Source organism: Chlorocebus sabaeus, chromosome 5 (genome assembly GCF_047675955.1).
Source record: "Chlorocebus sabaeus isolate Y175 chromosome 5, mChlSab1.0.hap1, whole genome shotgun sequence".
Taxonomy (NCBI): Eukaryota; Metazoa; Chordata; class Mammalia; order Primates; family Cercopithecidae; genus Chlorocebus; species Chlorocebus sabaeus.
In genome coordinates, this window is record NC_132908.1 from 55181197 (window position 1) to 55203030 (window position 21834).

The 21834-nt window shown below is 45.3% G+C and overlaps 1 protein-coding gene and 1 long non-coding RNA gene across 2 annotated transcripts in view; one reads left to right on the forward strand and one right to left on the reverse strand.

The window, feature by feature from the left end:
• Positions 1 to 350: 350 nt before the first annotated feature.
• CFAP20 (cilia and flagella associated protein 20) lies at positions 351 to 16112 on the reverse strand. Its single transcript, XM_007993496.3, has 6 exons — positions 15735 to 16112; positions 3657 to 3736; positions 2826 to 2937; positions 2041 to 2229; positions 1581 to 1691; positions 351 to 788 (listed from the first exon to the last, which is right to left on the reverse strand). The coding sequence occupies exons 1-6, from the start codon at positions 15816 to 15818 to the stop codon at positions 783 to 785; spliced, it is 582 nt and encodes a 193-aa protein (XP_007991687.1). The 5' UTR covers positions 15819 to 16112; the 3' UTR covers positions 351 to 782.
• LOC103233083 (uncharacterized) overlaps positions 16077 to 21834 on the forward strand; it is a 35402-nt gene continuing 29644 nt past the window's right edge. Inside the window, exon 1 of the long non-coding RNA XR_012092952.1 lies at positions 16077 to 16365. This is a non-coding gene — a long non-coding RNA (uncharacterized lncRNA). The remainder of the gene's footprint in view (positions 16366 to 21834) is intronic.

The window sequence follows — 21834 nt, forward strand, 5'->3', positions numbered from 1 at the left end:
CATAAGGAAGAGAAAATCCACTTACTATTCATTAAGTGGATCATCATAAAGGTCTTCATCATCACATTGATGAGGAGGGGAGGAGAAGGAGGTGGAGTGAGAGGAGCAGGGACTGGTCTGTTGTCTCAGGGGTGGCAAAGGTGGAAGAAAATCCTCATATAAATGGACCCGCACAGTTCAAACCTGTGTTGTTCAAGGGTCAGCTGCATAATATGTCTTGTTCTTTAGATACTTTAATACAAGATAGTTCACAGCATGAAATATACAAGATGTTCAATGGAAATAGTTCTCTTTTCATATCACAAAGGAAACAGAAACATCACCATGAAGAAAGACAAACTAGGAACAAATTTACAAACCAGGAATATATCATTTTATTCATTTCCAGATTATGAGTATTACACAGCATATACAAATATTTAGATAATATATAAAACACAGAATAAACTGCAGGAAGAAATATTGGTCTGGAATTCCTTAAGGGCCATCTTGAATTCTGTAAGTTCATGGAAAAGGTATCTGCCCCAACACTGGGACAGGCGGCGGAATAAGCTCCAGAGTTCACGCGCCACTCACAGGACTCCTTACCCCCACTGCACTTACAATGCAGTTACAGAGTTACGGCATGTTCACCGGTGTCCATGACAAGCAACACCAAGTATAAATAACAGAACTACAGCAGAGTGAACTAAGATAAATATGTTTTTGCATCATCCTCCACATAGTTTCCTCTTTAAAAGAAGAGTCACATCCAGGGTCTATCCCTTGAGTCACAATTCCAGTTATTGCTGAAGGGAAAAAACAGAAAAGAGGCATCAGTTTAAGTTACTAGAAAACAGACGGTCAGTGTCACAGGCCCCTGCCTCTGGTGACACTTGAGTGGACAGTGACTGTGGAGAATGGACACACATCTGCAGCAGACAAGCAGGGAAGCACCCACCATTGTGTTAGCAGGTACCTATCAGCTGATAATACTTTTGGGCTGATTAAGAGTGAAGATGGGGCCGGGCCCGGTGGCTCATGCCTGTAATCCCAGCAGTTTGGGAGGCCGAAGTGGGCGGATCACTTGAGGTCAGGAGTTTGAGCCTAGCCAACATGGTGAAACCCCACCTCTACAAAAATTAAAAATTAGTTGGGCATGGTGGTGGGCGCCTGTAATCCCAGCTACTCAGGAGCCTGAGGCACAAGAATCCCTTGAACCGGGGAGGCAGAGGTTGTAATGAGCTGAGATAGTGCCACCGCACTCTAGCCTGGGCAACACAGCAAGACTCCATCTCAAAAAAAAAAAAAAAAAAGAGTTAAGATGGAAGATATTTTCTGAAGTTCTGTGAGCCAGTGGTAGGAAGTGCCTCATCCCCTCTCACCGTGGAGAGGGGAGACAGCAGTAACAGAATCTTTCACAGGAGCATTCCTGATTCAGTGCTGATGCTAGAAGGAGACCTAAGATCTTGCGATATAAAGACCCCCCAAAGTGTCAACACAGAGAGGCTCTGCAGCTGAATTCTTAGACCAGAGCACCTTCCAGGAGCACAGCTCCCCCAACTCACTGGTGGGCCTTCCTCTGGGGAAGACTGGCTTACCTTTGCCTTGTTCTGAACTGGGAGATACAGTTTGAACTCTGCCGGCAGCTCATCTTCTGAGTAGAGTCTGTCTGAGAAGTAAACCCGTCGGATGCGACAGTTTGCATGGATCTGTCAAGGCAATGCTTCTTTTGAGAGGCTAAATGTGACCGTTCTCTCCCTTTTCCAGAGTCTTCTAGAGGCCCTCTTCTAGGAATGGAAACGCTTCATCTCTGGCATTTCCTTGGCTTGTCTTAGGGATGGATTCTGGTAAGAGGGAGGTCTTTCTTGCTGCATTCACCTCTATACCTGACCCGACTCCTCAATATTTCCTGGACCTTTGTGAGGCCAAAGCTCTCTGGACAGTGTGGGAAACTGAAGCCAGAAACACACACTGTTCTGCTATGTGGGCCACAAGCCAGTATTAGACGCAGTGTGCCCTAACCCCAACCCGGGGCTCTGTCTGGGAAAGGAGCAGTACCTGCACTCTGAGGGTCTCAATGTAATTGGTGCCATACGCTCGCCGCGTGAAGTCTAGTAAGTTGAACTGAATCTGGTTCCAGCCGTCATCCAGCCGCATGGGCATGGTGCAGATGAAGGGTTTGACCCGGGTGGTGCTCTGGTAGTTACTTGCCCGAAAGCGACGACGCACATTCTTGTCATCTAGTACCTGTGAAATACAGAGAAGAAGCATCACACAGAGAAGCAGCTCTGTCTTGGAAGCAGCACACAACCTTGTCCAGACAAGGACCTGAATTCCCACAGCTTGCTTTCCCAAGGCTGAGACTCACAGGAAAATAAACAGACCAGACACAGGTCATACGCTGCATGCAGATGGGCCGGAAGTAGCAAGTTTATCTTGTTTGTTGCCAAGACAACACCAGCTGTTTATGACATATAACAGTCGGCTGGCTCTCAGACCATAGAGTACATAAATGTTATTCCTTTTGAAAAATCAGAAATACTAAAACAGAACAGCCACTGAGTATTAAATAGTCACTCCCGAAATGGATACCATGCTAACTCTGAAGCTTTGAAATCGCTAGATTTTCTAGGTGCTTACTATTTCTTTAAAAACCTGGCATTAAATTTTGATTACTAATGCCAAATTTACATAACAAGGACCGCATTGGGCTTAAGGTAGAAGCAGAAAATAATACATGCGAGAGGATAAAGATACTTTTGTAGGGCCACTTTTTCCCATCAGTTCAAAGGCTATCTCTCTGGTATCGCCAAGAGTGGACACATTCACTTCCATGTACTTACCTGTACTTCGAAGGTAAAATACTTCTTCAGGTTTTTGATAATCATGACGAGGAAAGGAAGTTTAATTCCCAGTGTCTTCTTGGGGTCTGCAGGGCATGTGATATATGTGGTGCTGTAGAGAGAGGAAATACCAATAAACACATTCCTGGACTCTCTTCCTTTGTGGTATATACAACAATAATACAGGGTCCAAGAGGAAACACTGGACAGCAGATCCAAAAGATTCAGACACGCCACCCAGTGAATCCCTCAGCCCTAAGTCAGCAGATGCTTTAACAAATGCTGGACCCAGAAATAAAAGCCTAACACAGGACTAGACAGTAGCAATAAAATATCTGAAAAAAAAAAGCCAGACAGTGGATCTCAGAAGCTCCTCCAGTGAGAGAAGACCTCAATTCTGGTCCAGGGGACCCACTGAATGACAGAAAACCAAAACTGAGACCTCTATGGCACTGAAAACCACACTGTCCACCCACTGGATGAGCTGTACAACACCGCCCACTCCCCACCCCAACACACACTTTGGTTAATAATACAGCTAATACTGACATCGTGCTTACTATGTGCTAAGCAAGGTTTTAAGTGTTTTATACATATTCATTTATTGACTCCTTGCAATAACCCTATAGGGAAAATGTACTATTATTCTGTCCATTGTACATATGAGTATGCTAAGGTCTGGGGAATTCAGTAACTTGTCCAGGGTAAGCTCTAAGTGGCAGAGCTGGACTCACATCTGGCACTCTGACTCTACAGTCTGTGCTATTAGCCTCTATGACATATGCCTCCCTAGTACATGATGTCTCTGGGAGAACAGAGGTGGCAACCTACCTTACATTTGTCCCTTCAATCTCTAGCACCAGGGACTGGATGTCATTATCAGTGATTCTTTTGATGTGGCCATTCCGTACCTACAAGAAAGAAAATTTGATTAGTACTGAAATACCTGATAAGGCTGAATAGGACCATTTCAAGAAAACCACGGTAGCCCAAGAGGCGTACAAAGAAATTTGTGACACAGTACACTGAAGCTTATATGTACGTAAGCCATGCTATTACCTCTAGACAGGGTCACATCAACCACCATGGGAATCCCAGGTAACTTGGCAATCCATAAATCAGGGGAAACTTCTCCCCAAATACATCAGCTCAATTTAGATTCAGCTAATATCTACTGAATGCCTACTATGCACCACGAATATCACACACATTATCTTCTCACTTAAGCCTCACACAGTCAAAACAACAAGGCAGGTGATACTGTTTCCATTTTATAAATGTGGACATTGGCACCCCGGAACTGCAAATCCCAAACTCTAAGTAGGAGACTCAGGATTCAGCAGTCTTTCCACTGCCTCATACTGCCTCACAGATTTCTTTCTTTCTCTTTTTTTTTTTTTTTTTTTGAGACGGAGTCTCACTCTGTCGCCCAGGCTGGAGTGCAATGGCCAGATCTTAGCTCACTGCAAGCTCCGCCTCCCAGGTTTACGCCATTCTCCTGCCTCAGCCTCCCGAGTAGCTGGGATTACAGGCGCCCGCCACCTCGCCTGGCTAGTTTTTTGTATTTTTTAGCAGAGACGGGGTTTCACTGGGTTAGCCAGGATGGTCTCGATCTCCTGACCTTGTGATCCGCCCGTCTCGGCCTCCCAAAGTGCTGGGATTACAGGCTTGAGCCACCGCGCCCGGCGAGAGACAGAGTCTCACCCTGTCTCCCAGGCTGGAGTGCAATGGCGTGATCTTGGCTCACCACAACCTCTGCCTTCCAGGTTCAAGCGATTCTCCTGCCTCAGCCTCCTGAGTAGCTGGGATTACAAGCATGCAGCACTATACCCAGCTATATTTTTTTTGTATCTTTAGTAGAGATGGGCTTTCACCATGTTGGTCAGGCTGGTCTCGAACTCCTGACCTCGTGATCCACCTGCCTTGGCCTCTCAAAGTGCTGGAATTACAGGCATGGGCCACTGCGCCCATCCTGCCTCGTGTACTTCTTTGGCCAGAAAAGCCAAGGAAAAGCTGAGTGTTACTGAGGAGGGCAGCAACAAAAAGTGAAAGCATTCCTCCCCTGGAGTTATCCTGCTTCATGCTTCCCTATCTGCTTTTCCCTAATTTTCTACTTTTTAAAGCAGAAATTCAATTCCCATCTGTGCCACACACAGACGCCTTCTTTAGCATTTTCAGCCCACACTGACCTCTCTTTTCTGATTTGTTTTTCTGGCTCATGTTGTCTAGACGACATAATTTAGCACCTCATCCCACATTGTTTTGTATTGTTTCCTGAATATGTAGGAGGTGGATGATGGGGAGGAATCAATACTCAATACAGATTCCTCCTCTCAAAATATTTAGGAAAGAACAATTATCTTCAAGCACTAAACTTTTTTTCTTTTTTTTGAGACCAAGTTTCACTCTTGTTGCCCAGGCTGGAGTGTAATGACGCAATCTTGGCTCACCGCAACCTCCACTTCCTGGGTTCAAGCGATTCTCCTGTCTCAGCCTCCCGAATGCGGAGGTAACAGGCATGTGCCACCATGCCTGGCTTTTTTTTTATTTTTTTTTATTTTTAGTAGAGACGGGGTTTCTCCATGTTGATCAGGCTGGTCTCGAACTCCTGACCTCAGATGATCTGCCTGCCTCGGCTTCCCAAAGTGCTGGGGTTACAGGCGTGAGCCACCGTGCCTGGTCTAAACTTTTAAGCAACTAATATGGACAGAACAGAGATGTGCAAAGGCACTTTCAAAACAGGGCTGGGGCCAGGCACAGTGGCTCATGCCTGTAATCTCAGCACTTTGGGAGGCTGAGGCAGGAGGATAGCTTGAGCTCAGGAGTTCGAAACCAGCTTGGGCAACAGAGTATGACATTGTTTCTACAAAAAATTAGCCAGGTGTGGTGCCGCACACTTGTAGTGTGCCTATAGTCCCAACTACTTGGGAGGCTAAGATGGGAGGATCACTTAAGCCCAGGAGGTTCAGGTTGCAGTGAGCCGTGATTGTGCCACTGTACTCCAGCCTAGATGACTAGGTGACAGAGCAAGACCCTATCTCAAAAACAAAACAAAACCAAACCAAAAAAACATGGCTGGGGTTGGGCATGGTGGTTCATGCTTGTAATCCCAGCACTTTGGGAGGCCAAGGCGAGAGGATTGCTTGAGCTCAGGAGTTTAAGACCAGTCTGGACAACATGGTGAAAACCTATCTCTACAAAAAATTAGCCAGGTGTGGTGGCACATGCCTGTAGTCCCAGCTCCTCAGGAGGCCGAGGTGGGAGGATAGCCTGGGCCTGGGAGGTCGAGGCTGCAGCAAGCCGTGATTACGCCACTGCACTCAAGCCTGGGTGATAGAGTGAGATGCTGTCTCAAAAATGAACAAACAAACAAACAAACAAACAAACAAACAGGGCTGGACTATTAGGGCTGAATGGAATATCATATGGAAAAGATCAACTAGGTTTAGAACAGGAGACATCAGAAAGACAAACATATGGTCTTTCTTTAGGTATTGTGGAAAGGGCTGTGTTAGGCTGCCATAATCAATGACTCAGTCACACTGACTAAAGCTCCTCTTGTTCACTCATCAGACTTCTGATTACAATTTGGCTATTAGACTTGCATATGGGGAGAAATCAGTGTTGAGGCTGGCAGTTTTATTTTTCAACATAAATTATTAATAATATGTTTCTGTTTTTAGACATTAGTCTCTGTGACTCTGTCCCTGTGAGTCTGATCCACTCACGGTCTGCCTGGTGTTCTACAGGTGACATCTGATGTCACTGCCCACCCTTTTCACAGTTGCAACCAAGTCTTGTCTCCTTAAAGAAGAATAAGCTCAAGCAAGAGCAAGGACCAGTTATGAAGCATCATTTCTATCTTCGACAATGCTTAGCACTGTGCTAGCCATAAACTAAGCGTTCAAATATTTGCTGACTTCTGGAATCTGTCACCCTAAGAGTTGGCACAAATGAATAGGTTCAAGGAGGGTTTTAAAAATTCCTGGATAACACATCCACCGTGGACTATTATAGGAAGCCAGAGATGCTGGGGCATGTCACAAAGCCCACAGGACCGCCAGCATGAAGAATGCTTCCACAAATGGGTGCCCATTGTCAGAGACGGAATGTTGGGCTAGACGGGACCCCAGTCCCCGCCAGTGGAGCATTTCTTAGGCTCTCAAGACACAAAACGTCACATTGAAATGCTTCTCAGACAAAGCTGGCAATGTTCAATGCCCTCCTGCTTTGAATTCTGGGCCTCTTTCCAAGGAGATTAAGAGCACAAAGGCTTGGCTCTGTGCAGAACACGCCACCACTGCCCACCTCATTCGCCGTCTAAATGTTCGCAACCTAAGTGGCAATATTCCTCCTATATTTTCTGTGTAAAACCAGGCAGATTCAGTGAAGAAGGAATTAATCAATAAATCATTTCCAACCAATGCGAGCAGCCCTACTGATAAGAGCTGGCAGTATTCCAACAAGATGCAAACACTACTTTTATAACAGACCACTAATTATTCTCAATAACATAACCATTCTTTAAAATGGGACAAACTGCAAAGATCAAATAGACAGCTAAATTGAAAGGATTAAGAAGTAACTTGGGCCTGGAAACTGCTATTGTTAAAAAGCAACATGTTGCTATTTATCCACCCTTATTTAAAGCATGCCCTCAAATTTCACATCCCTCAAGCTCTCTCCGGCCAGAGTCAATAAGAGGCCTCCCTCAGTCACAGAAAGACCAGCCAGATCTCACAGGGAGAAAATGTTAAGGGAAACTGCCTTCTGCCCCTCTCAAAGTTGACGACTTCCCTGGGACTCCAGCAGATATGACCTATTCAGGTCTTTACAGAAGAAAACAAAGCCATACAATGCACACAGAAGCCAACACAGGCTGGAAGGCGGATAGACTGTAGTATTCCTACACTTCTGCCCCGAGGCAAGCTAACTTTTAGTTGGATTTTCAATAACTTACTAAAGAGATTTCTCTCTCCCCCAGTGTTACTAGATAACAAACACACTCACAAATTTAAGTTTTACAAAATGAATGAATGTATTCCACAGAACAAGGGAACTTGGAGGGGTCAAGGCAACTTTGTTGAAGGAATGCCCATCAGTCTCTCTAGAGTTTGAACCTGGCTGGTGGTAAGACAAACTAAACAGAGCTTTTCCCCAAGAGACTGTTTAACCCCCAAAGAAGAAAAATACAAGTATCCCCATATGACAAGCCTCCAGATGTTTGAAATCAAATTAAGTGAATTTGTTAGTGAATTATGATTTTCCTCCTTTATTGTTTAAAAGGCTGCAAATACAAACTCACTGGAAAAGAGTAGGGTGGAGGTGGTAAGGGCGATCAATCAGATATGTGCATTGGAGGGTAGGGAATTTCCCAAAGCCTTTTCTCTAGGCTCTGAAACTAGGATCAAAGGGGAGAGGTAACAGCCAATTGGGGCAAAGGCTCCCCACCACCATGGCAATGTGGCTGTCACTGTCTAATATTATAAAGGTCTTCCAGGAAAGCAACCCCCTCCTAAAACCAGCTTCTGACAACAGCATACAGGAAGATACATGTCTCAGAAAGTATCAACGTCCTTTCCTTAGCTCCTTCCAGTTCAGAGGTCACTGGGCAGGCTTGGCTTTGGGAGGAAGATAAAATGAACTGCTCAGCATTTATTGCTGATGGTGGAAGCAGGTTTTAACATGCTCTGTCCCTCTCTAGATCACAAAGAGCTGTTTTTGATTTGTTAATTCTTTTTCAATCATGACAAATTCCCACTATTAAAGTGTGGCCTATGATTGCTTTATTCCAAAAAAAAAAAAAAAAATCTAAAGCCAATATTGTTTTATTTCATTAATTTCTCCTCCTCTGCCCATGAGCTGGAGGTACTCAAAGAGGTTCAGAACCCAGTTACTGCCAATTACAGATCATAATGGTTCTCAGCCTCTGCAGACAACAGAGGGGACCAAAGCTTCAGGCTAGTCTTACACTCTCCCAGGCTTTCCATGGTTGCTAGGGCAACTAATAAAGAACACTGATTTCTCTCCCTCCCCAAAATGTAAGCCTCAGGGAGGCGGGTCAAGCTCAGGGAAAAAAAAAACAAACTACTACTACTGGGATAGGGAGGGAGCCGGTGGATGCTATATATTTCTATGATTGCTTTAAAAATAACACGAATTGTATCCATTCCCTCCCCCAACTTTCATTTTTCTGGCCCCACCCACTCAGCCTGGCAGGCAGCTGAACCCTCAGCCATCTGGTATCCTAGCTTTAATGACACATGCTCTAATTTACATTAAGCCATTAGAGCTGTCCCTTTCAGCAGGAAAGTTCCCGCACTGGGTTAAGGGCTGGTTTCCCAGACAGAAATTAGGCAGAGGGAGACCCCTGTGGGGAGAACTGGGCATAGCTCTGACTCAGACTCCTAGGCTCCAAGGGAGTCTGAGACTCCCTTTGCTGTACTTGACAGGGGCTATCCAGACAGCAGACAAGCAACTCTGGGCATACACCAACAACCCCTAAGTTAGCGTAAGGACAATTATGTGCATAGCTAAGAAAAGGCAAGTGTAATGAAAACCCATGCCTTTGGATAGGTGCTGTGGCTCATGCCTGTGATACCAGCACTTTGGGAGGCTGAGGTGGGCGGATCACCTGAGATCAAGAGTTTTGAGACCGGCCTGGGCAACATAGTGAAACTCCATCTCTACTAAAAATACAAAAAAATTAGCTGGGTGTGGTGGCGCACACCTGTAATCCCAGCTACTCAGGAGGCTGAGGCAGGAGAATTGCTTGAATCCGGGAGGAGGAGGTTGCATTGAGCTGAGATTGTGCCATCACAATCTCAGCCTGGGCAACACAGCGAGACTCTGTTTCAAAACAAACAAACGAACAAACCCAAAAAACCATGCTTTCGTTCAATTACAGTAAAACCCGACTCAGAATAATGAAGAACATTCTCCCAGGGTTCAGCTGACCCTGGGAAAGCCAGAAAAAAAAAAAGTTTTACCACCTTTATGTCCAAATACACTGAATTCTACTACTGAAAATGGCACCAATTTAATTTTTATCAACAAGGCGTGCTAACTAAAAACTAGAATGTAGGAAATTTTTTCTGAAGAGAGACTATTTTAAAAATTAGAACAGGAAATGGGAATCTAACACTATCCAGCAACAACAGCAAAAGACTCTGGTCTAATATTTAGTCTTGGAGTAGGGAAGATACAGCAGCAGCTGAGAGAAAGACAAGGTGACAGGAAAGACAGACAAAGGCGTTTTCATGAATTAATGCAATCTCATCTCATGTACTTTTAGGATGCTACCTTGTCTTTTTTGAGACAAAGTTTTACTCTTGTTGCCCAGGCTGGAGTGCAATGGCACCATCTCGGCTCACTGCAACCTCCACCTCCCGGGTTCAAGTGATTCTCCTGCCTCAGCTTCCTGAGTAGCTGGGATTATAGGCATGTGCCACCATGCCCGGCAAATTTTTGTATTTTTAGGAGAGACGGGGTTTCTCCATGTTGGTCAGGCTGGTCTTGAACTCCCGACCTCAGCCCACCTCGGCCTCCCAAAGTGCTGGGATTATAGGCGTGAGCCACTGCGCCCAGCCAAGATACTACTATTAAGACTGAAAATTATACCATGTTTTGCACAAGTATAAGTGGGAACAGAACCTCCTGGTATTTTCCTTACAACTAGAAGTAATGTTTACATTAAACATAAGAGTCTTTTAATAAATATAAGATGTGCTGGTCCCAGATGTCAAGGTAACATTAAAGAAACCCCTAATTTCTTCTAAGCTGTTGGTTTAGAAACTTACAAAAGCTTCTATCAGGAACCTGTATAGCCAGGAATACAGACCTTAAGAAGCTAATAATGTCACGTGTGATAAGTAGTAGTAAATTAACTTAGCCTGAAGAGTCAAGGAAGGTCACTCTGAGAAAGGCCTTTGAACTGTGACTGGAGACTAATTTGAAAAGATGGGAGTAAGGCTTGTGGGGTGATGAGGGGCAGCGCCCAGCAGAGGGACCAGGAAGTGCAAAAGCTTGAAGGTGAGAGAACAGGACTTCCTTCAATTCAGTAGGAGGCTAGTACTAAGAGGGGGAACCGGGTGAGGTGAGCCCCGCCTGAAGAACGAGTGAAGCAGGTGCCACAGCATGGGTTATGTGGCCTTAGAGCCACATTAAGGGCTTAGGGCTGGGCGAGCCACGGTGCAGCAACTAAATTCTTCTCATTTCAGAAGTCTGGTTTTACTGTATTTCGTATTCCTAGACATTTGGATGGTGGGCTCGTTTCAAACATCTTATTTTAGTTTTGAGCAAATTCCTTAGTCCCTGCCATATTTAATACTATATGTCATTACTTATAAAGTACTAACTACAGTCATGCATTGCTTAAGCATGGGGTTACGTTCTGAGAAATGCCTCATTAGGCAGTTCCATGGCTGTGTGAATATCAGAGTGTACTTACACAAACTTAGACAGTACAACATCCTACACACCTGGGCTATATGGTATAGCCTATTGCCCCTGGGCTACTATCTGTACAGCATACAACTGTACTGAATACTGTAGTCAACTGTAACATAATGGTAAGTATTTGTGCTTCTAAACATAGAAAAGGTGCAGGAAAGTACTGTATAAATGATAAAAAGTGATATAACTGGATAGGGCACTGGCCATGGGTGGAGACTGCAGGACTGGAAGTTGCTCTGGGTTGAGTCAGTGAGTGAGTGGTGAGTGAATGTGAAGGCCTAGGACATTACTGAACACTTTATGAACACCATACATTTATGCTACACTACATTTATTTTATTTAGTTATTTAATTAGGGCTGGGATTACAGGCATGAGCCACTACGCCTGGCAGGCTGCACTAAATTTATTAAAAATATTTTTCTTTCATCAATAATAAATTAACCTTGGCTTACTGAAACTTTTTTACTTTATAAACTTTAAAAATTGAAAAAACTTTTAGACTATTTTGTAATAACACTTAGCTTAAAACACAAACACAATGTTCAACTGCACAAAAATATTTTCTTTCTATATATTTTTATTCCATAAGCATTTTCCTATTTTTTTTTTTTTTAACTTTTTAAACTTTTTTATTAAAAACTAAGACACAGACACCACACACATGAGCCTAGGGCCGCACAGGGTGAGGATCATTAACATCAATCACAGTCTCCACCTCCACATGCTGTCCCACTGGAAGGTCTGCAGGAGCAATAACGCACGTGGCGCTGTCATCTCCTATGACAACACTGCCTTCTTCTGAAATATCTCCTGAAGGACCTGCCTAAGGCTATTTTACAGTTAACTTTTTGTTGTTGTTGTAAGTAGAAGTATGTTCTAAAATTATGATAAGGCCTGGCACGGGCGCTCATGCTTGTAATCCTAGCACTTTGGGAGGCTGAGGCAGGAGGACTGCTTGAGCATAGGAATTAAGACCACCTGGGCAACATGGAGAAACCCTGTTCTCTACAGAAATACAAAAATGAGCGAGGTGTGGTGGTGAGGGCCTGTAGTCCCAGCTACTTGGGAGGTTGAGGTGGGAGGATTGCTTGAGCCCAGGAGATCGAGACTGCAGTGAGCCCTGATGTGCTACTGCGTTCCAGCCTGGACAACAGCAAGACCTTGTCTCAGAAAAATAAAATACAATAAAATAATGATAAAGAGTACAGTAAATACATAAGCCAGTAACATAGTCATTTATCATCAAGTGTTACGCACCACACATCATTGTATATGCTACACTTTTACATGACTGGTAGTGGAGTAGGTTGGTTTACACCTACTCACAAACACGAGTAATGCATTTGACTTAATGAACAACTATTATGTCACTAAGCGATAGGAATTTTTCAGCTCCATGATAATCTTATGGCACCACTGTCATGTGTAAGGTCTGTCATTGACCAAAACGCCATCATGTGGTGCATGACTGCATATACTATAACTCTGTTGCTAAGGACTTTCTATACAGCTTCACTGAATCTTCATAACCGTGAGAAATAGATGAGAAAACTGAGTGGTTAAGGTCACACAACTGGAACACAGCACAGCCAGGATGCAAATCCAAGATGTCTGACCACGCCCTAGCACTGAGGTTCTTAGGCAAGATACTGTTCTTCCGCTTAAGGAACCTGCGGTCCAGTGGACGATCTACAATAGAAAACTGCCAGCCACAGGCGTACCCATGAGGCTTAACTCAAATTCCCAATGAAAGGAATGTTTAAGTTGAGATCCGAAGGATGAGATGGAGGGGAGGGGCTGTGAGCTTCAGAGTGTCAAATAAATTGCAGGTGTTACAAACACTAACGAGCAAGCCATCCTCATAAAAAGGGAAGCTTACAAATTCACTGGTACTGTGAATACAGTGCTCACTTCTACACAGACACAGAGCCTAAACAAGAGTCAAACCAAATTTCTCAAGATTCTTCAAAGAAACCAAACAGAAATTCTCTCTATATATACTCAGGAAAGAAAACAGTAAAGTTTTCTGGAAATAAAATAACTATAAATAGGCACCACAGTCAATATATACCTAGTGGCAAAAGTCAAGGCCATGTCTAGCTAAATGTAGACAGTCCTCAACTCCCCACAAACTCTGTCCTTATTACAACTTTGCCTTAGTCCCTGGGAACAGGAAAAATGTTTTCTCTATCTTCCCAAGTCTACGCAAAGCCTGTCACTCAGCTGTCGTTCAATAAATCTTTAATAAATACATCAATTCCCAGCATTCCCCCTACTGGATTGAATTTCCAGCACTTACTGAGGACTTATAGCTGAGTAAAAGCACACACGACAAAGCTGAGGGATATGGCCCCAAACTTTTTTTCTTCTCTTTCCTTCCCTTGCCCCAAGAGGGGAACAAAACCTCAATCCTAAACATTTTTCAATTGAGTCTAAATAAGAGTTAGAAACACAAAATGAACTTTTACCATTGTGATTTTGCTTGAAATGAGTGTTCTAAAGGTTTTGCCAAAATGTCTGTTTAATTTACTCCAAGTAACCCTGCCAATCGATTTAACAATGTTTTCACACGTGTTTATGTCATCAGGGTACCATCCAACTTCTAGTGGCGTTGTTAAGGGACGCAGTGCACCATGGTTACTTTGCTTTTATATTCTTGGGTAAACACGTTGACCAGTCAAAAAGCCACATTTGAAAACTAAAACACAGCACACAAGATCAAGCCCAGAAGGGTTAAAAATGGAAAACGGATACAAGTTTCCTAACAGAAATTCTGAGGCCTCCCTACTACGGGAATTCTTTGAGCTTTAGTAAGTACTCTGATCTGCTCTGAAAACCTCTCCTCCTAGGTCAAGCCTTATACTGACACTTTGTTACAGTTCAGTTTCCAAATTCCACTGGCACAGAGGGCTCCCCTCTCTTGATGCCTTCTGACAGCCCATAACTGAGTCAAGCGACAGCTGGGAAACCAATCTCCTTACAAAGTTCCCAGGCGACGCAATTTACAGTTTACGATGCTTTATTCCATTGTGAGAAAAACCATGAAACCAAAAACCTCAGTAAGGCAGCAACATTAAGGAACTGCTTTCCTGTACTCCGGCACTAGCTCTAGCTTGTGGATAGAATCATCTGAAAGAGAAGAGATGGGCAGATTTTACATACACGAAGGCCCAACTTCATTATATTCAGATTTTTCAACTATCTTATGAAAGTAACACTATGAACACACCATCCTCAAAGCTGCCCTCAGAACGCAGAGTTCCCTAGTGGTGACAGGCAGAAACCTGCCCATGTTCTCTCCCAACTTTATGTGGCCCAGAGCTCTCATCTGTGGATAAGAGAATACAGAGGCTTGTTCCGAGATAAAATCCAAAATTCTTGGCTTCATTACCAAATAAACCCTGCTGAGATTATTCCACATGCATCTCTATAAAAAGCAGCATTCATCATACCCACACTCGACATTCTCCCAGAGAGAAGTACTAAGAATATGACTGAAATTCCACACTGGAGTGCCTCCCGTAACTTATATTCAAGAAATAGTACAGCTGATTGCCTGGGAACTTGCATGAAGAACGAAATACCAAAGTAATAAAATGCAGACCAATTCATACACAGCTAGATCTTTCTTCACATCTGCAAAAAATAGACTCATCATCTCGTGGAGCCAAACACAGTATCATCTAGTGGATGCCGGAATAAAGATGAGGCCTGTACTTGGCTCTGAGTTTATTAATCCAAACAAGACTTTGACTGTCAGCATTCTGCAGTTTTCCTGATGGAGAAATCAGGCACCGAGGGCATAGTACAGGCAAGTCACAGTGAGTGTGGAGCAGGTGCCAAGGGCCACTGAATTCTGACTTATTTGGGATCAGTGGGAGGAAGGGAGCAAATGAATGAAATTGAAACATCACTGGCTTGGCCGGAGCTTTTCTGTCTGCGCCTCTGTAAGGGTGCCTGAACAAAGGCTCTGTGTCTAGCGCCCAGCACCGTGCCTGGCACAAAACAGGATATCAGTAAATATTTGGAATCCGTGAATAGCAGGTACTTTCATCTGTACATCCCCGAAGCTCCCTCAAATAAGTTTGTGCATTTCATGCTAGGAGATGGGCACCATCAACCCCATTATATTGGTGGGGAAACAGTGGCTCAAAAGAAGGGACTGACCGACCAAGTCAAGTCAGCAGCCAAGAGTCGTGGCCCTAACCACACCACAGCTGCAGGACGCTTAGATCCCAGCCACGCCCACCCACACGCACCACCCGCCTCCTCCGCTGCTTACACGACGCCCCCACCTCGCGCCCCAGTCCCGCCAGGCTGACGATAAGGCACAGCAGCGTCCTCTCGGCCTCTCCCAGGCCCCAATTCGACACAACCATTCCCCGTCCCCAGTCCCCGGACGAGGAGGGGGTGTAGCCCCTCCACCCCGCACCACCGCCGCCCCCAGCCCGACCTTTTTGTCCCAGATTTGCAGGGGCTTGCTGCCGATGCTGTAGAGGATGGAGAGGAAGCCGCTCTGGAACGTATTTTTGAACATCTCGCCGGCGGCCTTCTCCTAAGCCGCCCCGGAGCCGAGCTAGGCCCAGGAGTAGATACAGGCACCGAGCAGCGAAGGCACAGCAGCAGGCCGGCCCTGTTCCGAAGAAGGGTGGTTGAGCTCCCGGCCTCCGGATCTGCAGTCACTGATGGCCGGACTCGGACGCGGGAACGCTAAGTCCGCGATCTTCAGCTCCTAAGCTGCGAGCTCAGAACGGAAACCACAGCAACTACCGCCAGCGCCGCGGTATTTCCCCGCCTTCAATGGAGGCGGAGGGCCGCCCGTTGCTTAAAATGAATCCCTCCGCCCATCTGAGCCCGCCCCCGGGAGCGCGGGGTCCAATCCCGTTACAAAAACCACGGACTTCCGTTTCGTTGCCCTTGTAAGCCCCGCCTGGTCCCGCCTTCTCCTGAGAAAGAGCTCAGTTGTCAAGGAACTATTTTTCTTGCCGTCGTCGCAGAGAGGCCTTTGGAAAAGCGGAAGGGCACGGAGGGTTCTGGCCTTTGTTGCTGGCGCCTGCGTGGTGTCATGGGAACGTGGCGGGGCGGTGAGTGACGTGAGGGGGCGTGACGGCCAGGCCGGGAGGAGTTGCCCGCGCGGGAGAAAAGAGGCTGGGCAGGGAAAGTGGCTTTGAAGAGCTTCTTGGCGTCGGACGGACGCCCAACAAATGCTTGTCGGCCAAGTAGAGGGTAAGGTTAAAGGGAGTTAACCAATATTGAGCACTGTGATGAGAGCCTAATATACAATCCCTGCCTGTCATTATTCACATTGTGGCATGCAGTCAAAGCGACACTCTGAGGAAAATGTATCCCCTTAAATACATTGATTAGAAAATAAGAAAGCCCGAACATTATTAGGCCGGGCGCGGTGGCTCACGCCCGAAATCCCAGAGCTTTGGGAGGCCGGGGCAGGGGGATCGCTTGAGTCCAGGAGTTCAAGACCAGCCTGGGCAAAAAAACGAGACCCTTCCTCTACAAAAAAATACAAAAATTAGCCGGGCGTGGTGGCGCGCGCCTGTAATCCCAGCTACTTCGGGGTCTGAGGTGGGAGGATCCCTTGAGCCCGGGAGGCAGAGGCTGCAGTGAGCCGAGACCACGCCACTGCACTACAGCCTGGGCGACAGAGGGACACCCGGTCTCAAATAAATAAATAAATAAATAAATGAATCCTGAACATTAAGATAAAGGCAGAAATTAATAAACGAAATTAAGAAAGTTGACTTGAACCAACAACTGATTTTTATTATTTATTTATTTATATTTGAGACAGGATCTTGCTCTGTCACCTAGGTTGGAGTGCAGTGGCGCAATCATGGCTCACTGCAGCCTCGACCTCTCCTGCTCAGCCATCCTCCCACCCCAGCCTCCAGAGTAGCTGACTACAAGTGTGGACCACCATGCCTGCCTAAGTTTTTGTTTTTGTAGAGACAGGGTTGCACTATGTTGCTCAGGCTGGTCTCAAAGTCAGGCTGGTCTGCACTCCAGCCTGGGCAACACAGTCTCTGAAGAACAAAAATAAAAATAATACGGACGGCCGCGGTGGCTCACTCCTGTAATCCCAGCACTTTGGGAGGCCGAGGTAGGCGGATCATGAGGTCAAGAGATGGAGACCATCCTGGCTAACACGGTGAAACCCCGTCTCTACTAAAAATACAAAAAATTATCTGGGCGTGGTGGCGGACGCCTGTAGTCCCAGCTACTCAGGAGGCTGAGGCAGGAGAGTGGCGTGAACCCAGGAGGCGGAGCTTGCAGTGAGCCAAGACCGCGCCACTGCACTCTAGCCTGGGCAACAGAGAGAGACTCCGTCTCAAAAACAAAAAATTAATTAATTAATTAATTAATACCTAGAATATTTTAGAAAACACATAAAGTAAACTACATTTTGAGTGTAAAGGGAAATCTCAAATGTTGACATACATCAGTCACTGAGCATCTACCTAAATATTGTATTTTGTGCCTAGGCCTGTGCTGGGTGGTATGGCTGATAGAAAAGGAGTCTGTACCTAATATCATTATTAGCAGTTTTTGTCCATTATAGCAGTAAGTTGAACAATTACTATATGTCAGGCACTATATATTATTAACACCTTAGCATGTATTAACTCATTCAGTCCTCACATCAGCCCCCTGAATAATCCAGCCAGAATTTCCGGACATAGTGAAAAAATATATGAATCTTATTACTGAAGAAAGTCAAAAGCTTTTTATATGAAACTGTTATTTTTGGATGATTTCTGGAGACGCTGTACCTTAGACTGATGAACAATGTGTCCCTTGATTGTTATTAAATTGTTAAAAAATCTTAGGCAAAAACTTCAGTTAAGAAAAGCAGACACATTAAAGAAAGAATTGACAATAGAAGAGTTATTATGATGATTATTCAGATACTACACACGACTTTACCCACTTGGAAATCTATATGAGATAAATTATTTTCTAGGAAAAAAGTGACGAATATTGGGTCTAGAAGTAGAAAACCAAATAAACAATAATCATAGAGGAAAATAAAGGTTGTGATTGATCCCCTTTGGAAAGGTTCTGAGTCTAATTACTTTATGTGAGTTTACTTTGTTTTTCTTTTCTTTTTTTGTTTTGAGACAGAGTCTCATACTGTCACCTGGGCTGGAGTGCAATGGCGCGATCTCGGCTCACTGCAACCTCCGCTTCCTGGGTTCAGGCAATTCTCCTGCCTCTACCTCCCGAGTAGCTGGGACTACAGGCACCCGCCACCATGCCCAGCTAATTTTTTGTATTTTTAGTAGAGACGGGGCTTCACTATGTTGGCCAGGTGGGTCTCGAACTCCTGACCTCCTGACCTCGTGATCCACCTGCCTCTACCTCCCAAAGTGCTGGTGTTACAGGCGTGAGCCACTGTGGCCGGCCAAGTTTACTTTTTTCTGATTAATGTTATGTAATATTAAGTTCATTGAGGACACTGTGCAAAATAACATTATGATCACTCATAATGCCATCATTCAGAAATAATTGTGTACTTTCGTGTATTGTCTGTTCATGTCTTCCTGTCTTGCCATCCTCACTCATCCATTTGACTTAATTCATTCCCCTTCCTCATCCAATTGTTTAAAATATATACAGACATCCATGGAAGTTTTGTTTTAAGATAGACACAGCCAGGTGCAGTGGTGACACCTGTAAGTCTCAGCTAGTTGGGAGGCTGAGGCAAGAGGATCGCCTGAGCCTGGGAGGTCGAGACCAGCCTGGGCAACATAGTGGGACTTGTCTCAAAAAAGTAAGATAAAATAAAAATAAGCAGCACATATTTTCCAAAAAAAGAAAAAAGTCCGCCTGGGTATGGTGGCTCACGCCTGCAATCCCAGCACTTTGGGAGGCCAAGGTGGGTGGATCATTTGAGGTCAGGATTTCCAGACCAGCCTGGCCAACATGGTGAAATCCTGCCTCTACTAAAAATACAAAAATTAGCCAGGTGTGGTGGTGGGCACCTGTAGTCCCAGCTACTAGGGAGACTGAGACAGAAGAATCACTTGAACCTGAGAGGTGGAGGTTGCAGTGAGCCAAGATGGTGCCACTGCACTCCAGCCTGGGCGACAGAGTGAGACTCCAACTCAAAAAAAGAAAAAAGAAAAAAGCCAGGCATAGGGCTCACTTGTAGTCCTAGCTACTGGGGAGGCTGAAGCAGGAGGATCCCGTGAACCTAGGAGGTGAGGGCTGCAGTGCTATAATGGAGATGGTGAATAGCCACTGCACTCTAGTCCGTCTCTAATATATTTATATATATATATATATATATATATATATATATAAAGATACAATAGACATGTACTGAGCACATTCTTTAGCACTGTGGCTTTTAAGATCCATCCACCGTACCAGTGTGCATCTAGTCCATTGCTTGTAACTGCTGCTTAGTTTTCCAGGTGTGCCCCAACTACATTTTATTTGTCCATGCCTGCAGTAATAGACACGCTTATACCTGTCCCCTTAAGAACCTATGTAAGAATTTCTTTTCCTTCCTTCCTTCCTTCCTTCCTTCCTTCCTTCCTTCCTTCCTTCCTTCCTTCCTTCCTTCCTTCCTTCTCTTTCCTTTGCTTTCCTTTCCTTTCTTTTTCTTTCTTTCTTCTCTCTCTCTCTCTCCTCTCTCTCTCTCTCTCTCTCTCTTTCTTTTTTTGACGGAGTTTCACTCTTGTTGCCCAGGCTGGAGTGCAAGGTGCAATGGCACAATCTTGGCTCACTGCAACCTTCGTCTCCTGGGTTCAAGCAATTCTCCTGCCTCAGCCTCCAGAGTAGCTGGGATTACAGGCATGTGCCACCACCCCCAGCTAATTTTGTATTTTTAGTAGAGACAGGGTTTCTCCATGTTGGTCAGGCTCCAACTCCTGACCTCAGGTAATCCACCCATCTTGGCCTCCCAAAGCGCTGGGATTACAGGAGTGAGCCACTGTGCCTGGCCAGGAATTTCTTTTGTATACACATGCATAACAGAATTTCTAGGTATTCATCTATGCATACACAGTGTGTAATGTGACTAAATGGCTCTCCAAAGTAGTGTAGCCATTTACACTGACATCAGCAGTGCATGAGGATCTCTGCAGTCACATCCAACCACCAAAAATGGATGTTATTTCACTTTCTGAACATTGCCAGTCTGATAGGTATACAATGATAATTCATTTTATTTATCATTTGTCTGATTACTAATATGCTGGCTTATCTACTCATAGGCATTTAAGTTTCTTTATTTTATTTTTATTTTTATTTTTGGAGACGGAGCCTTGCTCTGTCATCCAGGCTGGAGTGCAATGGTGCAATCTCAGCTCACTGCAACCTCCGCCTCCCAGGTTCAAGTGATTCTCCTGCCTCAGCCTCCCAAGTAGCTGAGATTACAGGTGCCCATCACCACGCCTGGCTAATTTTTGTACTTTGTTTTTTGAGATGGAGTTTTGCTCTTGTAGCCCGGGCTGGAGTACAGTGGTGCGATCTCAGCTCACCACAACCTCCAGCCTCCTGAGTTCAAGCGATTCTCCTGCTCAGCCTCCCGAGTAGCTGGGATTACAGGCATGTGCCGCCAAGCCCGGCTAATTTTGTACTTTTAGTAGAGACAGGGTTTCTCCATGTTAGTCAGGCGGGTCTCAAACTCCTGACCTCAGGTGATCTGCCCACTTTGGCCTCCCAAAGTGCTGGGATTACAGGCATGAGCTACCATGCCTGGCCACTTTTTGTATCTTTTAGTAAAGATGCGATTTCACCATATTGGCCAGACTGGTCTCGAACTCCTGACCTCAAGTGATCTGCCTGCATCGGCCTCCCAAAGTGCTGGCATAACAGGCGTGAGCCACAGCACCTGGTCATTCTTTACTTTAAAATTGCCTTTTGGCCGGGCGCGGTGGCTCAAGCCTGTAATCCCAGCACTTTGGGAGGCCGAGACGGGTGGATCACGAGGTCAGGAGATCGAGACCATCCTGGCTAACACGGTGAAACCCTGTCTCTACTAAAAAATACAAAAAACTATCCCGGCCCACGGGATCGTCGAAGCAGGCCCTGGAGGAGGGAGTGGGAATTTGGGGAACAAGAGACACGAGAAATGGAGACAAGACAGTGCTCTGATCAAGTCTCGTTTAATGGCAGTAATGCAGTGCCTTATATACACTTGGAGAGGAAGGGGTTGGGCCAAGGCGGAAATGATCTCATTTCAGAGGGCGCGGCCAGGCAGGTTTTGGTTTCAACGGTCGGTCGTCATGTTGCGCCTGCGCTAGGAAGTAACCATTTTGCTATGAAGTAACAATTTTCGCGCGCGCGGGAAAGATGGGTGAAGAAGAAGCAGGAAGCGCGCCATCTTGTGCGAGGTATTTAATACAGGGAAAAAGACAAATCTGGGAAGGAGGTGAGAGGTGGAAATGAATAGAGCTCAGGCGTTTAATCGTCAATAATTACTTGCTATGGCTGGGGCGCGCAGCTCCGGACAGGTCCCCCTTTTTATTGTTTTATGACAAGAAAACGACCCCCCGGGAACTGCGCCTGTCTTAGGTTGGGTCAACTCA

Bases quoted from the DNA above. Each gene is read 5' to 3' on its own strand.
- CFAP20 (XM_007993496.3), bottom strand. From the start codon at position 15,818: ATGTTCAAAAATACGTTCCAGAGCGGCTTCCTCTCCATCCTCTACAGC. The intron at 2,938-3,656 runs GTAGGTTGCCAC...CTCTCTCTACAG, and splicing joins ATTGAAGGGACAAATGTAAG to CACCACATATATCACATGCC. The intron at 2,230-2,825 runs GTAAGTACATGG...TGTATTTCACAG, and splicing joins ATTTTACCTTCGAAGTACAG to GTACTAGATGACAAGAATGT.